We start from the raw sequence: 19,290 nt of genomic DNA, 5'->3' as shown, positions 1-19,290 counted from the left end.
ATTTCCGCTGTAGTGCTGCTTCACCAGCTGTGTGCCTGTGATGTCAGGGGAGCAGCTGGCAGTCCTGTCTTCTCTCTGTGTAAAGGGACACTGGGTGAGGATCTTGGGCTTTTATAGGCTGTCTCGAGTCAGGTCAATCATTAACCTGTTCATTTGATCAATCTCTGCGTTTAGGATGTTGTTTCCTCCTGCCCAACAAGCTGAGACTTGAACGAGAGAAGCCTGTCGCTTGATATTCAGCCAGCAATTTCAAATTTCAACGGTTATTTCCATTTTAAATTCAAATTTCATGATGTCTTCAGTTGGAATGCTCTCAGTCACAGTTCATCTGTGTCTGCCACCTAGAGAGGATAATAATAATTTGACAAAGTGCAGAGCCCAAATGAGTTGTGTAATTATAAAGTTATCTCCAGGTGAAGTGAAATATGTGTATTTATGTTAATATCATTTAACAGATGGTGGAGGTGTGAGCTTTCCACAATCCATATGCTCAAACCAATTCACAATACTGTTAGGTTGGGGAAATAATTCATTTATTGAACTTGCACCCACTAAGCTGAATATTCTGCCACTTCTGAGGAGAGTCAGTTAATTTATCAACCACTTGCCCTTGAAAAGCACTGATACTACTGTCATTTGTATCATCTGAGCTTGGACAGTGCAGCAGTGTTTCAACTGACCCATAGTTACCTGTGGTGAGGCCATTGCTGGTTTCTCTGTGCACAAGTTATTATTATGTTGTGTGGCTGGTTTATTTTTAAACAGGAAGCAGATGACCCAGTTTACATATACTATCGATTAGGAAATCTGACTTACATGAGCTTTGCATTGCAATGTTTTGTTTAGGTTATTTTGGTCTGAGAGAGGTAGAGAGAGAGCAGATAACTAAATGCATCTGAAGTCACTGGAGAATAATGCTATCCTAAACAAACAATTCATTCGTTCCTCAAAAAGGACAAAGATCAACAACAGTTGTTTCCACTCTAGGTTTAAAGACAGAAATAATACCTGAATAAATAAATAAATTTGAATAAATTGCTGCTGCTTATTGATAAGATGAATGAAGATGAAATGCTTTAGTGCCCTATGGTGCAACACCATCACACTGGCTGCAAGCAAGAGTGACTGCTTTTCTGCAACAGCACTTGGCCACCACACACACACACACACTGCAAGAAAATGAGAGTCATTTGTTACGCACATTCCCTGCAATTTGAAGTGGGAGTATGAGGTGGGCTATATCCACCCATCCATATAGGGTGATGACCTAGCTTCTCCTCTGTTAAATGTTAACCACCCATATGAGAGCAGGGTTGCATGGGCCCCAGGATGTGTACACAGTAAACACTGGCCTCAGGCCTGACTTCAGTCAGAGGCCCCGCTCTCTGGAAGGCAGCGCATGGCGGCAGAATGGCCCACATTTCTGAAGCCCCTGCCTGACCAGCAGCACCAGTCTTGCTTCACTGAACCAGGGGCTTATGGGGGCATGATGAATGCAAGGGGGCGTGTGTGTGATAGACGTGGGAGGGGGACGGTGAGCCAGTGGTAGTGGAAAGGGGTGGAGATGGAATCAAACTTTAAACTTGTAAACAGGGTTTCACATCATTAACCTATTGGCTTACATTTTGCTTCATTTGATCATGACAAATACAGACACACCCAATCTAACCAGTGTATAGTAAGTAATTTAGCACAATCATATCATAATGAAGACCTTCAGGAAGCTGGGACTACAGCACTTCAGACCCTTGGTGATGGACTCCACCTTCCCACCTGGAGAGGCCTGGAAGCATGGTCATGTTCATTGATTTCTACAGTGCTTTCAACACTATCCAGCCCCTCAGCTGCTCACAGAGAAGCTCAGAGTGATGCAGCTGGACAACGCCATGGTTTTCTGGATTCTGGATTACTTTACAGACAGGGAGCAATGTGTCCGACATGCTGCAGAGCAGCACAGAGGCGCCCAGGGAACTGTAATGTCACACTTCTCGCCAAACTGGTGAAAAGGGCTGGAGGCAGCAGCAGAGGAGGGGATGAAGACTAAGCTGAACTTCCACCCCCTCTATGGTGAGCTGATGCAGCGACGGAGCATCTTGATCTGCACTGTTTCTCTAATATGGGCATATTTCTCTGTGCACTTATGCTTCCTTCCATGGTCTGATAATGATAGTGAACAGCAATAATGCACATGCGTTATGCATATTGTGATTTATGATACCTCCATCCGGAGTTTTATGCACGTATTGACAAGATGTATAGTTTTACCTTGGACATCTACACACCTGGACTTTTTTATTTATTTGTTTATTTTTTTACAATTGCATTCTGTATGTTTGATTGTGTATGTATGACACACATTTTGAACATCATGTATATTAGCTGTGAATTCACATATCTGTTTTCTTTATATTCCCATGTCCTTCTCATTATTATGTACATTTTTAGAATGTCTCCAGTTGTTTCATAAATAATATATTACTGTAATCTACTTTGTCTCATACCTTTCTTTCATACATTCTACTTAACATGTTCTATTGTTGAAATTGTCAGTGGTGTATGTTTATATAACCCCCATTTGCTGAATTCTTATTTATATTAGAAGTTGATAGGCCGACTTTAGTTTATACTCCTTGTTTATACGTATTTATACTCTATTTGTCTGTTTATATTCTATTTTTCTTGTATCCTATTACTATTTGCTACTGCATCAAATTGCCCAGGGCTCATTAAACTTTCATTTTATCATAATCTGGAGTATTACACCACATAGTATTTATTTTAACACCATTTTCCTTGGCAAAATAATTTTCTTCAGCCAAAGGATTGCAGCAAAAGAGACAAATGTGGCAGAACATGGCCAGGCTCAGCTGTCAGTTACTGCTCTCTCTTCCACTGTTTTTGGCAAGGCAATTTGGCTGCTGCTACAAAACAGATAACTAACAAGTCAAATAATTTCATAATACCAGTTATCTACAATAGACACAGACTGTTTACTTGTTTGTTCAAAGCAGACCAAAGCCAAATTGATTTTTTGAGCGACTGGCATATTTTTGGCACATCCACCACACATTCCAACACACTCATACTAAAGCCTTATTGCTTCTGTTGTGGATGCTGATATGATTTCTAAACAACAGTCTCCAGTAAATTCTATTGACTTGCTGATACTGAACTGGGATGGAACAGTCCAAATGAAGAGTTCCATTCCAAAGTGAGATATGTACAGTATCATTTGAAAGATTTAACACCTACTCTGACCCATTGCGGTTATGAAAATAAAACTCACTATTGAATATATCAATATTTGAAATATTGAGCAATGAACTTCAGACAACACTAACATTTATTTTCCACATTGAACACATAGCGTTTTGGAATTAAATTCTCCTTCTTCTTCAACTGCATTCCATTACTATTTTCCTCAAAAGCACAATTACATACAATACACCATTCCCTCCATAACTTAGATTTAAAGATTTCTTGCATGGTTAAAAAAAAATGACAGTACATGGCCAAACCCTACATTATTAGTGTAGTAGTGATAGCTTGCATCAAGAAGACTCTATCAAAAATCTATGCCATGCAGCTGTAAGCACAAATCCACGTGAAGGGAGTGATTTATCAATGGGCATACCTTGACTGTCAAAACCTGCACGGACATTGACTTTATTGACAGACTTGAAATGCCGTCTGGCTCCAGCCAAAGAAGGATCTGCTTTTTCTCCAATTTGGTTGGTCAAGATGTTTTATACATTTTATTACAATATGCTGAAATGAGGCAAATATGAATGTTTCATGGGCTGTTTTTCATTTTCATAAAACTGACCCGCCTGCAAGCTATCCCATTTCAAGACCTTATAATTCTAAACGTTTGCAGTAAAATGTAATCACAGGTAGAGCATAAGCTTATATGGATATGCTGTAGTATTTTCAGGCCTACATTTTATGACTTTGAATTCAATATAGATTTTGTGTGGCTACCAAATGCTGTTCCAAGCGCCACAAAAGCCAAAGTACCACTGCGCTCAGCAATAGCGTGACCAGAATTCAATATTTTGTCCCTAAAACTGCCACAAAAGGGCAATGCTAGCATGTGTCCAGACATCCTCCCATGAATATAAAGGACTCATTTTAGCTTATGCATGTGCTGACACCTAAAGAAGTTGATTTTTTTTTAAATAATACTGGCTGCTTTACATAAGAGTTCTGCATTCGTGATTTTTAGGTCAGCTCACTTGTCCTTCTGGTCTAGAGGAGGGTCTGGACTCATAGGTCACTGTTACATGACTACTTACGCACTGTGAATTGGCCAATGCAGCTACAACGTATAACCTGCAAACCCACTGCCCAGGAGTTACTGTTACATAACGGACTTCAAACAAGAGGTCTGCTGTGACAGACATTTAGATGGACTGAACATAACTGAACTTCAGTGATTTTTTTGGAAGCTCTAGACATCATGTGATACACTGCATGATTTTTGCTTCAAAGACCTCCCCATCTGTTGGCAATACTCAACTTTCCTATAGTTATACTTTCCACCAGGAGGCAGCCTCTACAAGTAACACCAGTCGAATGGGACAGAAGAAGTACCCTGCACTGGACCTGCCCTATGCATTTAACTCTGTGGGCTCAACAAGTCTATTTATGCAGCTTAATAACAACTCCCTTTTCTACTAATGTCAGTCTTATTAGCAAATCGCAAACTAAATTCATACCCCGTCTTTACCCTCAAAACTCATTATGCAACTGCAAATCGTCTTCCGAAACTGCCTCGACTAGGCCAACATTTTAGCCTTTTCAGCCAAGTTTTCTGTTATGCGCTGCAGTATGTGGTCAGTCCGTCAGCAGTCATTTGGTCCAATAAAGACTATTTTTTTTCCTCTCTCCCCTGAGTCAAACCACAATCCCTCTCGGAGTCAGTTGTCTGCTTGGGTAATGGAAAAGGAGCATTTCTCGCTAATTCCTTTTCCATCCTTCTTACGAACATGGCGCAGCAGCAGGCAGCGGTTACAGCTCCTCGAGCGGCTCTCCTGCTCTACGTGTAATAGAGTTTTCATGAACACCGCCCGGTTTCATTCGCTTGCGAGTTAAACTCACTTGGTTGCAGATGGTGAGCGACAGTTTTCTTGAGGGCTCATTTCCACATGCTGATGGGAAATGTATTTCTCTTGGCCTGAACTGACAAACGGAGGCCCCAACACACAGGAGCAAGTACACACACACACAAAGAAAATGAGTGAGACTGCAAGGGGAGAAAGGAGAGGGAGATGAAATGTGAGAAATAAACTGAGACAGACAAAACAGACAGAGAGAGCGAGACGGAGAGAAAGAGAAACACAGAGAGACTATTTTCCATTTTGTTTTTTTTAACCACCCTAAGCTTGGTGGTAGAAGATGGGCAGTGTTTGACAGGGGCAGTTGTTACTTATTGTCCAGTGCCCTTTTGAAAAGTACGGGACAGCATTTGCCCCAGAGGAGGATGCTGGTAACGGGTTGAAAGGCGACCCGTGAAGAATGAGAGGTATGCACTGAGAGAATTAACCCCCATGGACGGCACCAACCCCTCTGCCCTCCCCCCTATTTACTTGATTATAGAGGACAGAGACCACATAACATCAGATAGGGTTACACTTTCTGTATGTGTGTGTGTGTCGCAGAGGGAGAGAGCGTGGCATGTGTCACATGAGATGATTAAGTGATATGAACAGATTATGCAGATGGTACACTGTAAAGTGACTCTGTTATTTCATCATACTCCATACCAGTCAGGCTATCAGGGGGGGTTTATTTTGAAAACTCACTCGCTGTCACCAGGGTCTCAGGCGAGCGGCTGTCTCTCCCATACTAGGTGGCTGGCTACACCTCTGAACTCCTATTGGCTGATGGCTAAAGGGATGGGCGTGGCTACGTGTGTCTGGGCTCCCACTTGCCAGTCTCACTGGACAGGAGGGAGGAAGGCATGTCCGCCAGCCCCTCCCCGCTCTCTGCTCTCTTACACACAGCACACCCAGCTTGTGTTATGGCAGGGTTTCACATTGGCATTTTCCAAACAGCCTCGGCATGCCACTCTCCCCTGACAGCGCCTCCCTCCTTCCCTCCCTCCCTCCCTCCTCAGGAGACAGACAGACAAGCGGGGCTGAACCGAGCTGAGACCAGACTGTAGTGGATTGTCTGACAAACACACCCTCGCCATCAGCAAGACAAAGTGGAGGAAACTGCTGAGCGCGTATTACAAGGTAAGCACCAGCTCTGATTTAATGTTCATCTCATTTCTGTTCCCCCCCGGCGGAGAACTGTTGAATTGGATTGTTGAATGCTGACCTTGAATGTCTTCAAATCCACGATTGGCCGCTCTAAATTCAGGATCAGAAAAGCTTTTGACTCCAGAGCATTTTAACAAATTGTTTTGAGTGGACCTGTGGATCTGTGCTGCATACTAATCAGACTTGCAGGAGAATAATTGTGACTTTCAAAGATTAAATGTCGGATTATATTTATAGATCATCATTTAGTATCTATATTTACATATACTGTACACCAATGATCTTTGATACATGCAAGAAACAGAGATGTGTGCACACACACACACACACACACACTGGCAGAACACTGTCTATTTTAACCTTGCCATGTTAAAATACCATGCTGTTCTTCCTTGCATGAAGCCCCTGGCAGCTGTTTCATCCTATGTGCTTTGGCTCCATGTACCGCACACTGAGGCTGAGATGCCACAGTGCAGCAGTGACCCTGTTGCTCCTGGAAGAAGACCAGGACAACTCCATTAGTCCAAAATCCCTGGACAAAGAACATACAAACACAGCAAACCGAGAAAACACACTACAGAACCTGAGGGACTTCTAGGAAGTCTGCATGGAGGGAGCGGGTGAAGAATTTGAGAGTTTGAAAGTGAAAAGAAGAGACAGATTGGGCAGAGAGGGAATGGGAGTTTGAATCCAAACAGTTGGCTTTGGTTCCTAAATCAACTCCGAACAGAAGACAAGGTTTAGAGTTATGTGCTGGAAAAACCACAGTCTGTTCAGCCAAAACTGAAGGAGAGGAATACATTTTCTGGGAACAGACATTCATAGACAGGCAGACATGTGGACATACATACTGTACAGACAGGCTGATGGACATTGAGAAAGGAGAGACAGAGAGAGAGAAACAGAGAGACTGGCAAAGTGCATGGAGAAAGCTCTTTTACACATAGTTTTCACATCTCACTGGTGCGTCTCATGTTCAGGTCGTGACTTGAGGAAGTCAGCAGTCTCCAGTTTTAGAAGTCAGGCATTCACACATTATAGTGGCGTCCATAAACCATTTACTTTCAAAGACAGTGCAGGTGGGGGGTTGGGACAATATGATTGATTTTCCACAATGAACGGTGCTTCATTTTTCTTCCTCAGTTCATTCCAAGCGGGGCTATGAAAACTTGAAATAAAGATGATGGATTGATGTCCACACTGCCATCAACTATAAACCACAAGTTGTGTGGTCCTCATTGCAGGAGGACTGTGTAAACATGAGCATTGCAACTGATGTTGCTGGTATCATCATCGTCTCAACCAAAATGACCCGGTGCTTGACGTACATTCTAAAACCGTATCTAAAAAGTGCCATTGCTCCTTATCTGAGGCCCCAACGTTTAACATTGCTACATAGGGAGGTGGCCTTCTCAACCGTGTCATGAGTTCATATTTAATTTGCGGTTTTGGTGAAAAATGCAGTGGATGGAGATGTTGTGATTATGAGGTTTATGCTGATGCGGGAGAGAGAGAGAGAGAGAGAGAGAGAGAGAGAGAGAGGGAGAGAGGAAGGGACGCATTTACCCAGAAGAAGAGGGCAGCTGTGGTGGGAACAGGAGGATGAGGAGAACTCCGATGAAGGAAAATGGCCGTTGGAAAACGCTGAGATTTCCTCATCCTAAGACCTTCGAAATAGGGTGAGAGCTTTAGCTGGATAAGAGGGAAACCTTGATGTTGAAAACTCCAGAAAAACTTAATTCAGTCTGAAGCCTGACTTTGGAGTGAGTTCAATAATGTGCAGAGGCAGCAGTGCTGTGGCGCGGTACAGTAGGATGGGGCCTGCTTGGGGTGAAGTGAATATTTCACGTTTCATTTCTTGGGTTTCCTGTGAGGTGGGCCTGCTGGTCTGAGCACAGACAATTAAAACCTGTGCCATGGAATTGTGGAGAGTTAGGCAAAGATTTGGGAGAGTTAGTGCTATATTGTTTCCTCTGTGGTAGCAAGGTCAGGAAGAAATGTATGAGTATGTCTATATTTATGTAAGAAAAAGAGGTCTTGTGTGCTACAGTATATGGTTTGGATGTCTGATGGCAGGTGATTGAAATAGTCTAAAATGAACTATGGTAGCTCTCACATTTTTTTTTCCCAGATAGTGGATATCTCACATTGGGATGAAACTCTTCAAATGCATTTTTATCACAAGATAGAAATGATTTCATAACGGTGTTGCCATCCTGTCGAAGTCCAACTGACAGCCTGCAGGCTGAACCTGATGATCAAGCAGAGGGAAGGATTGAGATTGATTGAGATGTCTGCAGTAACAGCTGCTCTACTGTGCAATGCTGATGGACATTTTGTGTGTAATGTCAGAACAGTATATGTGCTCAGAACTGCACAGGACAGACACACACACACACACACACACCTACACATACACATACACACACACAGAAAAAAAGCAACACATTACAACAGAGCTTGCACTCAACAGTAGTCTGTTTTCTGGATGGAAAGCTTAGCAATGCCTCACATTGGCTCCATGAACAGATATTTCCCCAGAACAAACGCATTTTCTTGTTTGTCTCCTCGTTTATCTGTCTACCCAGAAGACACTCCACTGAATCATTATCTATTAGCTTTGAAAATGAAGACACGTGTCCGGGTCTCTTCCTCTCTTGTCATGCATTTAAGCCTTACGCCCACATCAGGACTCTAGGCTAGACTTAGTCAGATCAGGGGCTGAAAGACTCCTTTCAACTTTATAAAAACCTATTGGCATCACAACATACTGTATCGGTTTCAATGTGCTCCAGTATCACAGCTCCAAAAAAACACCTTAGAGGTAAAGCCATGTTAGCTTTGTGCCAAGATGCTGGGGGAAATCAGTCTCTCAGTCTCAGTGAATGTCAGAGTGAACAGCAGGGGAGGAAATTGAAGCACTTGTGTGGATTATACTGTATTTGCATGATGTGCTCAAATGTCAAGAATACATGACATGTTCTTGAGAGAACAGACCATACAGTGAGAAGGATTACATCCTTTACGTACCAGACCAGGTCAAACAATATTTAGAAATAATCCTCAGTGTTTGTTTTATCTTCCTTGGAGCACCAGATGGGTGGGGTTTCCCCACACTAGAACAATACAGACAGTGTATGGTAAGTTGTCAATCACAGACAGAAAAGCACACTAAATTGACTTTCAGATACTTTCCTGCAATTGTCAATTTTCTGGTAATAACTGTATTGTCCTACATGGCAAACTTCACCCATTTGGCACCAAAGAAAGCCAAAATCCCAGTCTGGTATGTAGAGTACTGTGCCTGCTACTCCTACATGTACTGCATGAATGCATGTGTATCTACAGCATGCATCTATGAGTAAACATGCACATATGTGGGTGTGCGCACCTCAGAATGTGTAAATGTGTTCATATATTAAGCATGTGTGCTGTATCTTTAATACTGAGCATTCGCACTGTTGTTGCCGTTCATTACTGCCCATCAGAAAGTGTGTGAATGATGGAGGTCTCATTCCCAGCAGGGCCATTTGGTGGTGTTTGTCTGTTTACTGCATAGCTGACATTGTTTGGGGCTGTGGCTCGGTGGCTGTGGTGCCTCAAGAGGACAGCGAGCCGCCACAGAGGCCGGTGGTCAGGAGAGAGAGAGGAGTGAAAAAATGGGAGGAGGGAAGAGGTGGGGATAGGGGTATAGAAACAGGGAAAAGAGAGAGAGAGTTTGGGAGGGGCCAGGGGGAGCAGTGACTGTATACTCTTCAATATATCTAGTTGTTCTTGTAATTCCATTAATATATATTAAAGATAAGAAGAGACAAAAGAGAGTCCCCACAGTTGAGGAAGAGGAAGAGGATAGAGGAGTCATGTACTGTCAAAAGCCCAAACCACGCACTGTATAAAGGCTGAGATGAAACAGTGAAAGAGGACAGAGAGTAAAAGAAAGTTACAGAGAGAGAGAGTTTAGCAAAAGCAAACCAGAGATTTCAGAGAAACCCATGGAGCAACTAGTTGGAGGCAGAGAGAGAGAGAGAGAGAGAGAGAGAGAGAGAATAGCAAAGGAGGAAAGTGGAGTAGTGAGTCAGAACAATGGTTGTCTGTATTTATGTCTGTAGGAGTATATTTTGTTCCACTGGCCATAGCTGCTGGGCTTTACAGGCTAGAGTTATTTTCAGCTCTCATCCTGGATGGCAGGGCTGTAATCAAGTGAACATCAGGCCTGCCACTGTTGTATGCAAGCACTCTGATGCATGGATGAAGTAGTGAGAGTGAGAGAAAAAGAGAAAGCCTTGAGAGACAAAAGAGCGACTGAGAGAGAAGAAAAGAGAAAGCATTTGTGTGTGTTTGGATGCTTGAATGTCTGTGTCCTTGTTTGCACCGCATAAGAGGGAGAATGAAAAGGAGGACGATTGTGAATGGAATACAAAAAGGGATTATTGCTGCCAAGTTTATAATGATCTTCCATCCGGTCATAAAATTGAGGTTGAGTCTCCCTTTGAAAATACCAGAGCTAAACCTCAAGTGAATATCAATGCCAAATACCTCTGTTTTGCCAAAAAAAACAATGATCATGTTGATAGTTTATAGCTGAACAATAACCACTTTTGCCACTTGTAAAAAATCCTTTGTGCTTCTTTTCCATGTGTTGTTGGCATTGTCTTCTGTTTGATTTGATTTTGTTTGTTTTTGTCAGATACCAATGGTACAAGCAGATTATGTGACAGCAAATATTTCACACAACTGAAGACAGCAAAATGATGGAAGGACAAAATGGTAAAATCCTCTAACATCACAGACGTCTTTCACTGAATCAGATTTTTAACTACTACAGATACTGAAATACTGTTTTAATGTTTACAGGAAATAGTTTACCTCACAAAACTACAGAGAATGGAGTACCAGGGAAGCCCCCTTACTCCGTGGAAACACCCTATGGCTTCCGACTGGATCTGGACTTCCTTAAATATGTAGACGACATAGAGAAAGGCAACACCATCAAAAGAGTCCCCATCCAGCGCCGAAGCAAGGGCCCCCGGTCCAGCACTCTCCCCAGGCACCTCAACCTCTCTGGGTGCGGCTACCGCCCCAGCCCCTGGGGATCCACTGGAGCTCTAGGCCCCAGGTCACGACTGTCAGATGCCCATCATAGCTACGCCGCCTGGGCATACGACCACAGGTCGCCACTCTCCCCCACAGGGCTCAAATCCCTGGCGGAGATGGAGGCCAGAATCAAGGCGTTTGATGAGCAGCCCCTAGGGGAACACATCAGGCCCCATCTCCTCCGAGCCTCCAGCCTGCCGCTCACAGTGTTACTGAGACAGGGATCAGAGTCCACCGACGACCCAGGCAGCCTCCGAAGTTCCAGGGATCAACTTGGAGGAAGGGACACGTCCTGTGATGACATCTTCTATCCTATAGACTACTCCTTGGACAACCCTCGCAACCAGGACGGCTCAGGGCTGCTGAGACGCCTGACAGAGGCACTGGAACGTGTGGGCGAGCTGGAAATGGAGATGAGGGTCATCCCAGAGCTCAGAGCTCAGATCTGCATCCTCCAGGAGGAAAGAGAAAGGCTCCGTCTGGGCCTCAACCTGTCTGCCCAACCTCCCTCTGTCAATGGAACTGCAGACCCTTGCACCTCCCACTACGCCACCTCGGACATCAAAAGGCAGAGGCATGAAGGTTATGTCATGTTTCCCAGAAACCTCAGCATCAATCAAGATGACTCTAACCCAACACACGAGTGGAGGACCAGCACAGACCTGGATGAGCTGCTGACGGTGACGTCCCTGCAGGCCAAGGTAGCCGTGCTGGAGCAGAAGCTCCATGAAAGTGGCCTGGAGCTCCAGAGGGCCTTGGGGCTGCTGAGAGAGCAGCAGGAGGAGAGCAGATGGAAAGAGGAGAGGATTGAGCACCTAATCAGGAACCCTGGGGTGTGGGTCCGTGCAGAGAGGGTGGTGGTAGACCAGGAAGGAGGTTCGGATGCATTCGTCAGTGCAATGACTGTTACCGCAAACGGACAAAGAAGTCAACAACAAAACTCTGTGGTTAATTCTAGTGTGACATCTACCAGAGAGAGTCCACCAGTACCTATGGAACTTGAGGAGGCTTCAGCGGAGGGTATGGACTCAGCGGTGGCAGCCTACCACATAAGGAAGATCAAGAGGCTCCTGGAGCAGCAGTGGGAGTGTTTGTGTGCAGACAGGCAGCCAGCAGAGGAGGGTAAACCTCTGGAGCACCCGGACCCCAAAGTCAACTCCCTACAGCAGGAGATGATGGGACTCGTTCACATCCTTTCCACCTACTACCCCCACCATGAGCACAGTGATGGAGAAGGGACTCAACATGGAGGTATAGTAGTCTACAGAGTGTGTTTAATATCAACCTAATGATTAATTCTTGCCTGTTTTATAACACTCTAATTAATGCATATAGAAAACCAGTGGTTTGTTCGTAAAAACATTGTCATGAAGTTGGTTCTATCTGCACCTATTCAACTAGAATCAACCAAAATCAAAATAGAGTAGAAAGTACTGACTAGTAAAGAATAACATACAATTTCAGGTACGATTTCCATAGATATAATGCTGTAACAACTTTACAGCTGTAACAACAGTACAGTAATACAGGAATAAGAGCAAGCAGTGTGGACCTTGGATTTTTTTCAAAACAGCTAGCTCATTTCAATTTCAATACAGAAACACCATATGTCTTCAAAGCGTTGTTGAAGTCTGTTTCATTTCATATCTGCATATTTCTCTCACTGCACTGAGCTGTTCTCAAAATAAAGGGAAATGTGTTTTTTTGTCTAGTTTGAAAGTCAGTGCTGAAAATCCCACCGCCATTTAGAAGAGGCTTTGTCTTTTTAGGACAAGTTGGTGTATCTCTGTCAAATTGAGACCTACAATTTACTATTTGGTGTAAATTGATGGTTGTAGCTTTGGATTTATGTAGGTCTGGTTTAATTGATGACTGGGAGACCTTGTTGCTGTTTATACCCCATAAACCAGTTTCTGTATTGGAATGTCCTGACTCAGGTCCTAGGAGACCCAACTCCGAGCCAGTATTTCCTCTCACCACCTTCAGACCACAAGAACGGAAACACTTTGGACTTAATTACAGGGAAAAGTAGCTCTCAGAAGAAAATTTCAAATTTGCTGATCGCTAACACACCTCTTGTATGCAGGTTTCAAGGTGCAAAATTCACAGAACTATTACCACTTCCTACCTCCTTTTTGAAAAATAATCAATACATTCAATAATCAATATGGCAACACAGTTAGCTTTTATAATGACTCAATAAATGGTTGTATACAAAGGAAAATACAAGCCATATTCAATATGTATTTAGTCAGGATGGTACCACCTCATGAACATTTAATGTTGTTAGAGTTGTTCTGGCCTAAAATATTTCATTACATCCCCTGTTTGTATCTTCTCTCTAGCCCCTAAATCCATCATGAAGAGAGACGGAGCTGCCCGGATGTCAAAAAACCTACACTTCGCTGGTGTTAATGACGGGTTAGTAAACAAGTCTGTCTGCTTACTTCAGCAACCTTTGGATTTACGATTACTGGTTGAACCACAGTTTTGGTTGACACATAAATACGAACTTGTGGTTCTTGAAGCTTGGGTTGTTTTGTATTGTGTTGTTCTGACAAAGAAAAAAGCATCATGATTAAAGATTGAATGATGAAGCATGCCTCGGCCTCTAAAGTCTTAAGTTAATGGATGGTAGTGTTGAATTTTAGCTTTGAAATGTAGTATTTCCATGCCTTATGATAACTGAGTTCAAGAGAACATTTGCTGTTTCCCATAGCCACAAATGAAAGAGTTTAGTTTATTCTACTCCCTAATTTGTGGTGTAAATCTCCATAGAAAATGAATTTGAAAAGATGGAAAAGGTGACTGTGACAGTTTCCAGCATGGTTTCTTGGGGCTCGGGGGGCATATTTTTTGGTTCAGAACGGATAGTATTACTACAATATATGATCTACAATATACAATCAGACAAATCTTCTGAGTCAACAGTCTGACTGGTATTCCTTCAAAAAGAAGCAGCTCCAGGCATCACATATTTTCTTTGCTTTGTCTTTGTTCTTTGATTTTCAGCTTTGGAGAATTGGACACTAAACACTGATTGGATTATCCAAGGCCATATAATATGAATAACATATCATCAGTGTCTTCCAGAAATCTTGTATCTCTAAAACAGACAACTCAGTGATTGATTGGCTGTCACTGTTGATTTGTCGCCTGGCCATGAAAAATGGCAGCTATCGATGACAACAACGGGGAAGATATGAGGTTTTTGTAGGATGCAAACAATATGTGAACTGAGTGGTATTCACCTTTACTGGGTGTCTTTCTAACATATTCATCCTCAAGTCTCACTGTTTGGTGGATCAGAATTCACTAGCCTCTTTCGCTACTTCACCAGACAAACAGAAATGCTCCTGAAAAATGATGCCCTTTTTACTGGTCAGTGGCTTGTAAAATAGACAAATGCCACCGCCAACATTTACCAACATTTGGCTGCCGCATGGTGTTAATTTCCTGCCCTGGTTTCCTTTGTCTAATTTCTTAAGCCATGAAACAACAGCAAGCGGAGAGCTGGTCTGTGTGAACCAGAGCGTTTGTGACCATTTGCGGCAGAGGGAGAGACACATCAACCCTGGGGACATGGCTGGATCCCAGGTGGATGCGGACCCAGAAAAGACGGCGAGAGAGAGAGAGAGGCACATGAGCCTGGACAGACAGGCGATACTGGGTGGAGCGGGATCAAGGCGGACAGATGGAGGCAAAGCGTCTGCGGAAGCTGCGGCTCCGGAGAGAGCGGCCAAGATGAGGCCCCCGCCCCCAGGGGAGCAGATGGAGAGCGACTCTGGCTCAGAAACAACCACCAGAGGCAGGTGAGGGGATCGGAGCAGAAGCCTTATCATTATTTGTTTATTTCATTGCCAGTAAATGTATTTTTTTTATGTTTACTCTCAGGGGAAAAGCTCCCACGGTAAATGTTTCTTTTTCATCTCTTGGGAATATATTCCTAATGCTATGAGGCAGATTTTCTCTTATAAAGGACATTAAAGGCTCTCTCTCTCTCTGTCACACACACACACACACACACACACACATCCTTCTAGGGAGACAGTGAGTGGGGAATTTATGGCGGCCTGTCAGTTCCTCAGAGACCACATGGACAACATGGATAACCCCAACGATGACATGGTATGTAGACTTGATTCGTCCAAATATTTTCTTTCAAACATAAAGAACCCCCCATTATCTAATAGTCCCACTTCCATTTAGTCTGTATTAGGCCAAATCCATGTCACAAAAATAGCATCCAAATATAGCATCTTTGCAAACCTTCTTTCTCTTTGTCTTCCAGAGGAAAGCCCTAGTGGTGCTGTTTCAGAATTGGTTCGGTGTGGCGGCGGAGGAGACTTCAGTGGCCAATCGGGTGGCTGTGTACCTGAGGGAAGTGAAGAAGACCACGCCCTCTCTGCTGGCCTTCCTGGTCAACCTGGCTGATGACAACGGCAACACAGCGCTGCATTACAGTGTGTCCCACTGCAACTACAGCATCGTCAGCCTGCTACTGGACACAGGTGCTTTTCTACAGCAAAAAGCATTGAATCAGTATAGAATAGAATAGAATAGAATAGAATAGAATAGAATAGAATAGAATAGAAGAGAGGAGAGGAGAAGGATCACTGGTCCTAGTTGTTTGCACTATGTCCTGCATTCAATCACTAACAAATCATTGTGTTACCAGAGCTTATGGGAAAAATAGGCTTATAAATATAGAAATCCACAGATATGAGTTCTACCTCTTTCTCCACACCATAGGCGTGAGTGATGTGGACCTGCAGAACAAGGCCGGCTACACAGCGGTGATGCTGGCCTCGCTGACGGCCCCCGATGGCCCCGGTGGCATGGAGGTGGTCCGCAGGCTCATGGAGCTGGGCAGCGTTAACATTCGCTCCAGCCAGGTAACACGGCCAAGTGTTAAAAATTTAACATGGGGGATAATGGGGTGGTAAAACATTTATTTCTCTCAAGTTTTGCCTAAAATGTGGGGGGATACTCCGACTGAGGCCAGTATGACCAGTAACAGCAGGGTGTATTCCAGTTGGCTTCTTCTTTTTCCACAGATACAGTGTTCCTTCATCAACATCTCAATCTGTCATCCTCTTCTTCTCTCTCTATCACCCCCCCCAGACGGGCCAGACAGCTCTGCAGTTGGCAGTGAGACACGGACGAGTGGTGATGGTCCGCCTGCTGCTGAGCTGTGGGGCGGACGCCAACATCCAGGACGGCCAGGGAACCACGGCCCTGATGTTCGCCTGTGAGAGGGGCCACACACACATCGCGAGGCTGCTGCTGGAGAGGAGCCACTGCGACCTCACCCTTACTGACAAGGTGAGGTATGGGTTAGATGTACAGGCACGCAAAAGCACAAATGTGGGACAATCAGCTTTTTCAAAGGCGTTACATGAAGCATTTTAACATCATCATCATTTTGAGACATTACAATAATTACCATAAACAAGCAAGACCATCAGGAGCAAGACTGGCAGCCACTACTGGCCTCTACACTGCATTTTACATTGTGTACCACCAGGTTGGATTTCGTGGGTAATCTGCAGGATTGCTTTACGGCACAAAAAAGCAAGAGGGCTGCTGTTCTTCCAGCGTGAATGGAGCTAAAGCTTTCAGAGTTTCTTGCAATGGTATATGGTGAAATGAATGAAAGGCTGAAGGAAAAATCTCCATCATGTTTATCATCTGTGATAAAGCAAAACATTTGGCTGAAGAAGCAACATCCTCTGCTACAGGAAGCAACAATGTCTTAATTCTGGGAACACAAGCACTAATAATACCGCGATTGTCTCATCCATGGTCTCAATTGTTTACAGTAATTATACCAAAGTATTACAGTTAATTTGATAATGATAATACTACAAGAAGCACCTTCAAGTGAATGCCCCCCAGCGAATACTAAATTCAGAACACACTGTAGGGATGACAGGATGACTCAAATTCATAGCTACTGTAAAATCCTGTTACGACTGATAACAAAATGGCATATCTACTTTTCTATACACGGAATTGGGCTCAAAAAGCAGCTTAGGTCTATGAAAGCTCATATTTTTTGACTCACAGTGTGAGGACTGACAGCACGGATGCAGCAGAATAGAGCTCTCCCAGGATTAATCAGGGCTACAGTGGGACAAATCTCTCTGGGCTGAGATGAACTAATCCGCTAACAGTACCTTATCTCTCAGCCTGGAGGGAGGCAGAGAGGGGAACAGAGGAGAGGATGGAAATCTCCTACTTTTGTCCAAGTCTCTTTAAACTAGAGTTTAAGAGGGAAAAAGCTGTCCATCATCAACCACAGGCTTCCTACCTTCCTACCTTCCTTCCTAAGCCGCTCGTCACCTTGACACAAACCCACATTAATTAGGCAAATTAAAGTCTAATGAAATCAATCCTTATACTCAAAAGATAACAAATGCAACCTCACGCTCAGTTTCTTCATTTCATCTGTCTTACATGGACAAAAATACTGGTATTTTCTAGTAAGCCTGCGTCCAGTGGTGAGATATGGATTCCGAATTCAAACCTGTCATGAATGCCTGTGTTAAAAGCCAAGTAATGGTGATTTGATTGTTGTCTCCTGCTTTGCTCTCTCTCTCTCATCTCCAGCATGGTCGGACGGCCCTCTCTGTGGCCATGCAAGGCTCCCACACTGATACAGCCGCCCTGCTGCAGGCCCATGCAAAAGCCAGAGCTTTCTAGGACTGGACACCTGTTCTCTGCAGAAACAAAACCTTCACACACATTTCAGACGCATGATCCACTCCCATCTCGTCTTCTCTCTCTGAAGCACTTCAAAGACTTTCATTATGTCCTTACTGGATTCTGTGGAGTGAAGACGGACTTCTGCACATCAGCATAGTTATCAATGGAACAACCATTACTTGTGTATAAGAGGCATGTTAGTGTTCAATGATCTGGCAAAGCTTTGCTGTGCCTTATGAGTGTACGCCATTACGAGCGAGTTCATACCTACAGTATAAATGTGCTGCGTTCCATTGTCTTTACTATATATGTCCATAGTTATGTCAGATCTTCGCACATCCAAGTAGCAGCTTAGCTCTGCAAACTATGCAATGAAAAAAAATATTTATTACGATTCTTTGATTGTATTAGTTACATCATCATCATCATCTCGGCTGGTAATACAATTTGCACTATCCCCAGTGCTTACCTCTCGCGGAGGAAAATTACAGATTGCTATTTGCATTCCTATCAATTTTAATGTGCTCAGCTGAACACTTTTTACAATACAACACTTGTGAAATACATGAAGGAATGCAAAATACATTTTCCATGCTGCATGCAAAACACATGAAGGAAAGGCAAAGCTTAAACCTGTTGCTGTCAATACACCAACCTGTTGATTTCACTCATTAGTAGTTGCAATATTGATGTATCAACTGCCTGTTTTTAATAAAATGGTATTGTATTATTGTATAAGTACGATTTTACCCAAGCAAACATACTGTGAAATACTATGTTTAACTTTCAGGTTGCATTCAAATCTCAATCATCAGCTATATGTTGCTGTAGTGACAAACCTGACCAGCAGATGGCACAGCTTCCCCGTCCCACTGTCTCAACAGCCGGCCAAATCACATACAGAAAACAACAATATGCATAAATCAGGAATTCTGAGATGAGCATATCCAAGGGATTAGATCTAATCCTTTTCAAGTGTGACAGACAATTATAGACATGACACCCAACAAATTGTATTGATGCCACTGCGAGAGGACACTCCAACACAATGAGATTCACCTGCATTCCAGCTGCAGGCGGCTGGAACGGGCCCAGTCAGGCATAATAAACCAGATGAGTTTGAGTGGCTTTTGTTCCCCTAACCTCCTGGGAAACGGTATGGGGGCCCGAGTTTTAGTTTTGCAGAGAAGATTGAGATGATGTGTGTGTGATAAGACAAAAG

The 19,290-nt window shown here is 43.6% G+C and overlaps 1 protein-coding gene across 2 annotated transcripts; it reads left to right on the top strand.

Annotated features, from left to right (window-relative positions):
* Nucleotides 1-6,198: 6,198 nt before the first annotated feature.
* Nucleotides 6,199-18,765, top strand: LOC139641799 (KN motif and ankyrin repeat domain-containing protein 4-like). Of its 2 annotated transcripts, none has more exons than XM_071516398.1 (10): nt 6,199-6,239; nt 10,954-11,033; nt 11,121-12,611; nt 13,706-13,781; nt 14,849-15,172; nt 15,404-15,488; nt 15,652-15,871; nt 16,113-16,255; nt 16,485-16,685; nt 17,973-18,765. In XM_071516398.1, the coding sequence occupies exons 2-10, from the start codon at nt 11,015-11,017 to the stop codon at nt 18,063-18,065; spliced, it is 2,652 nt and encodes an 883-aa protein (XP_071372499.1). In that variant the 5' UTR covers nt 6,199-6,239; nt 10,954-11,014; the 3' UTR covers nt 18,066-18,765. The 2 variants fall into 2 exon arrangements, with proteins under 2 accessions (XP_071372499.1, XP_071372498.1); XM_071516397.1 differs by lacking the exon at nt 6,199-6,239 and adding an exon at nt 7,854-7,945.
* The last annotated feature ends 525 nt before the right edge of the window (nt 18,766-19,290 follow it).

The sequence above is a fragment of the Centroberyx affinis genome, unplaced genomic scaffold, assembly GCF_046629955.1.
Source record: "Centroberyx affinis isolate AG114_WGS23_722 - 3 ecotype Tasmania unplaced genomic scaffold, CSIRO-AGI_Caff_v1 ptg000400l_1, whole genome shotgun sequence".
NCBI classification, from domain to species: domain Eukaryota; kingdom Metazoa; phylum Chordata; class Actinopteri; order Beryciformes; family Berycidae; genus Centroberyx; species Centroberyx affinis.
The sequence above is the reverse complement of the archived record's forward strand: the minus strand, read 5'-3'. Positions and strand labels throughout refer to the sequence as shown.

Excerpts from the sequence above, each read along its gene's own strand:
- LOC139641799 (XM_071516398.1), top strand. Across the intron at positions 12,612-13,705 it reads AGAAGGGACTCAACATGGAG|CCCCTAAATCCATCATGAAG; the intron begins GTATAGTAGTCT and ends TCTTCTCTCTAG. Across the intron at positions 16,686-17,972 it reads ACCTCACCCTTACTGACAAG|CATGGTCGGACGGCCCTCTC; the intron begins GTGAGGTATGGG and ends TCTCATCTCCAG.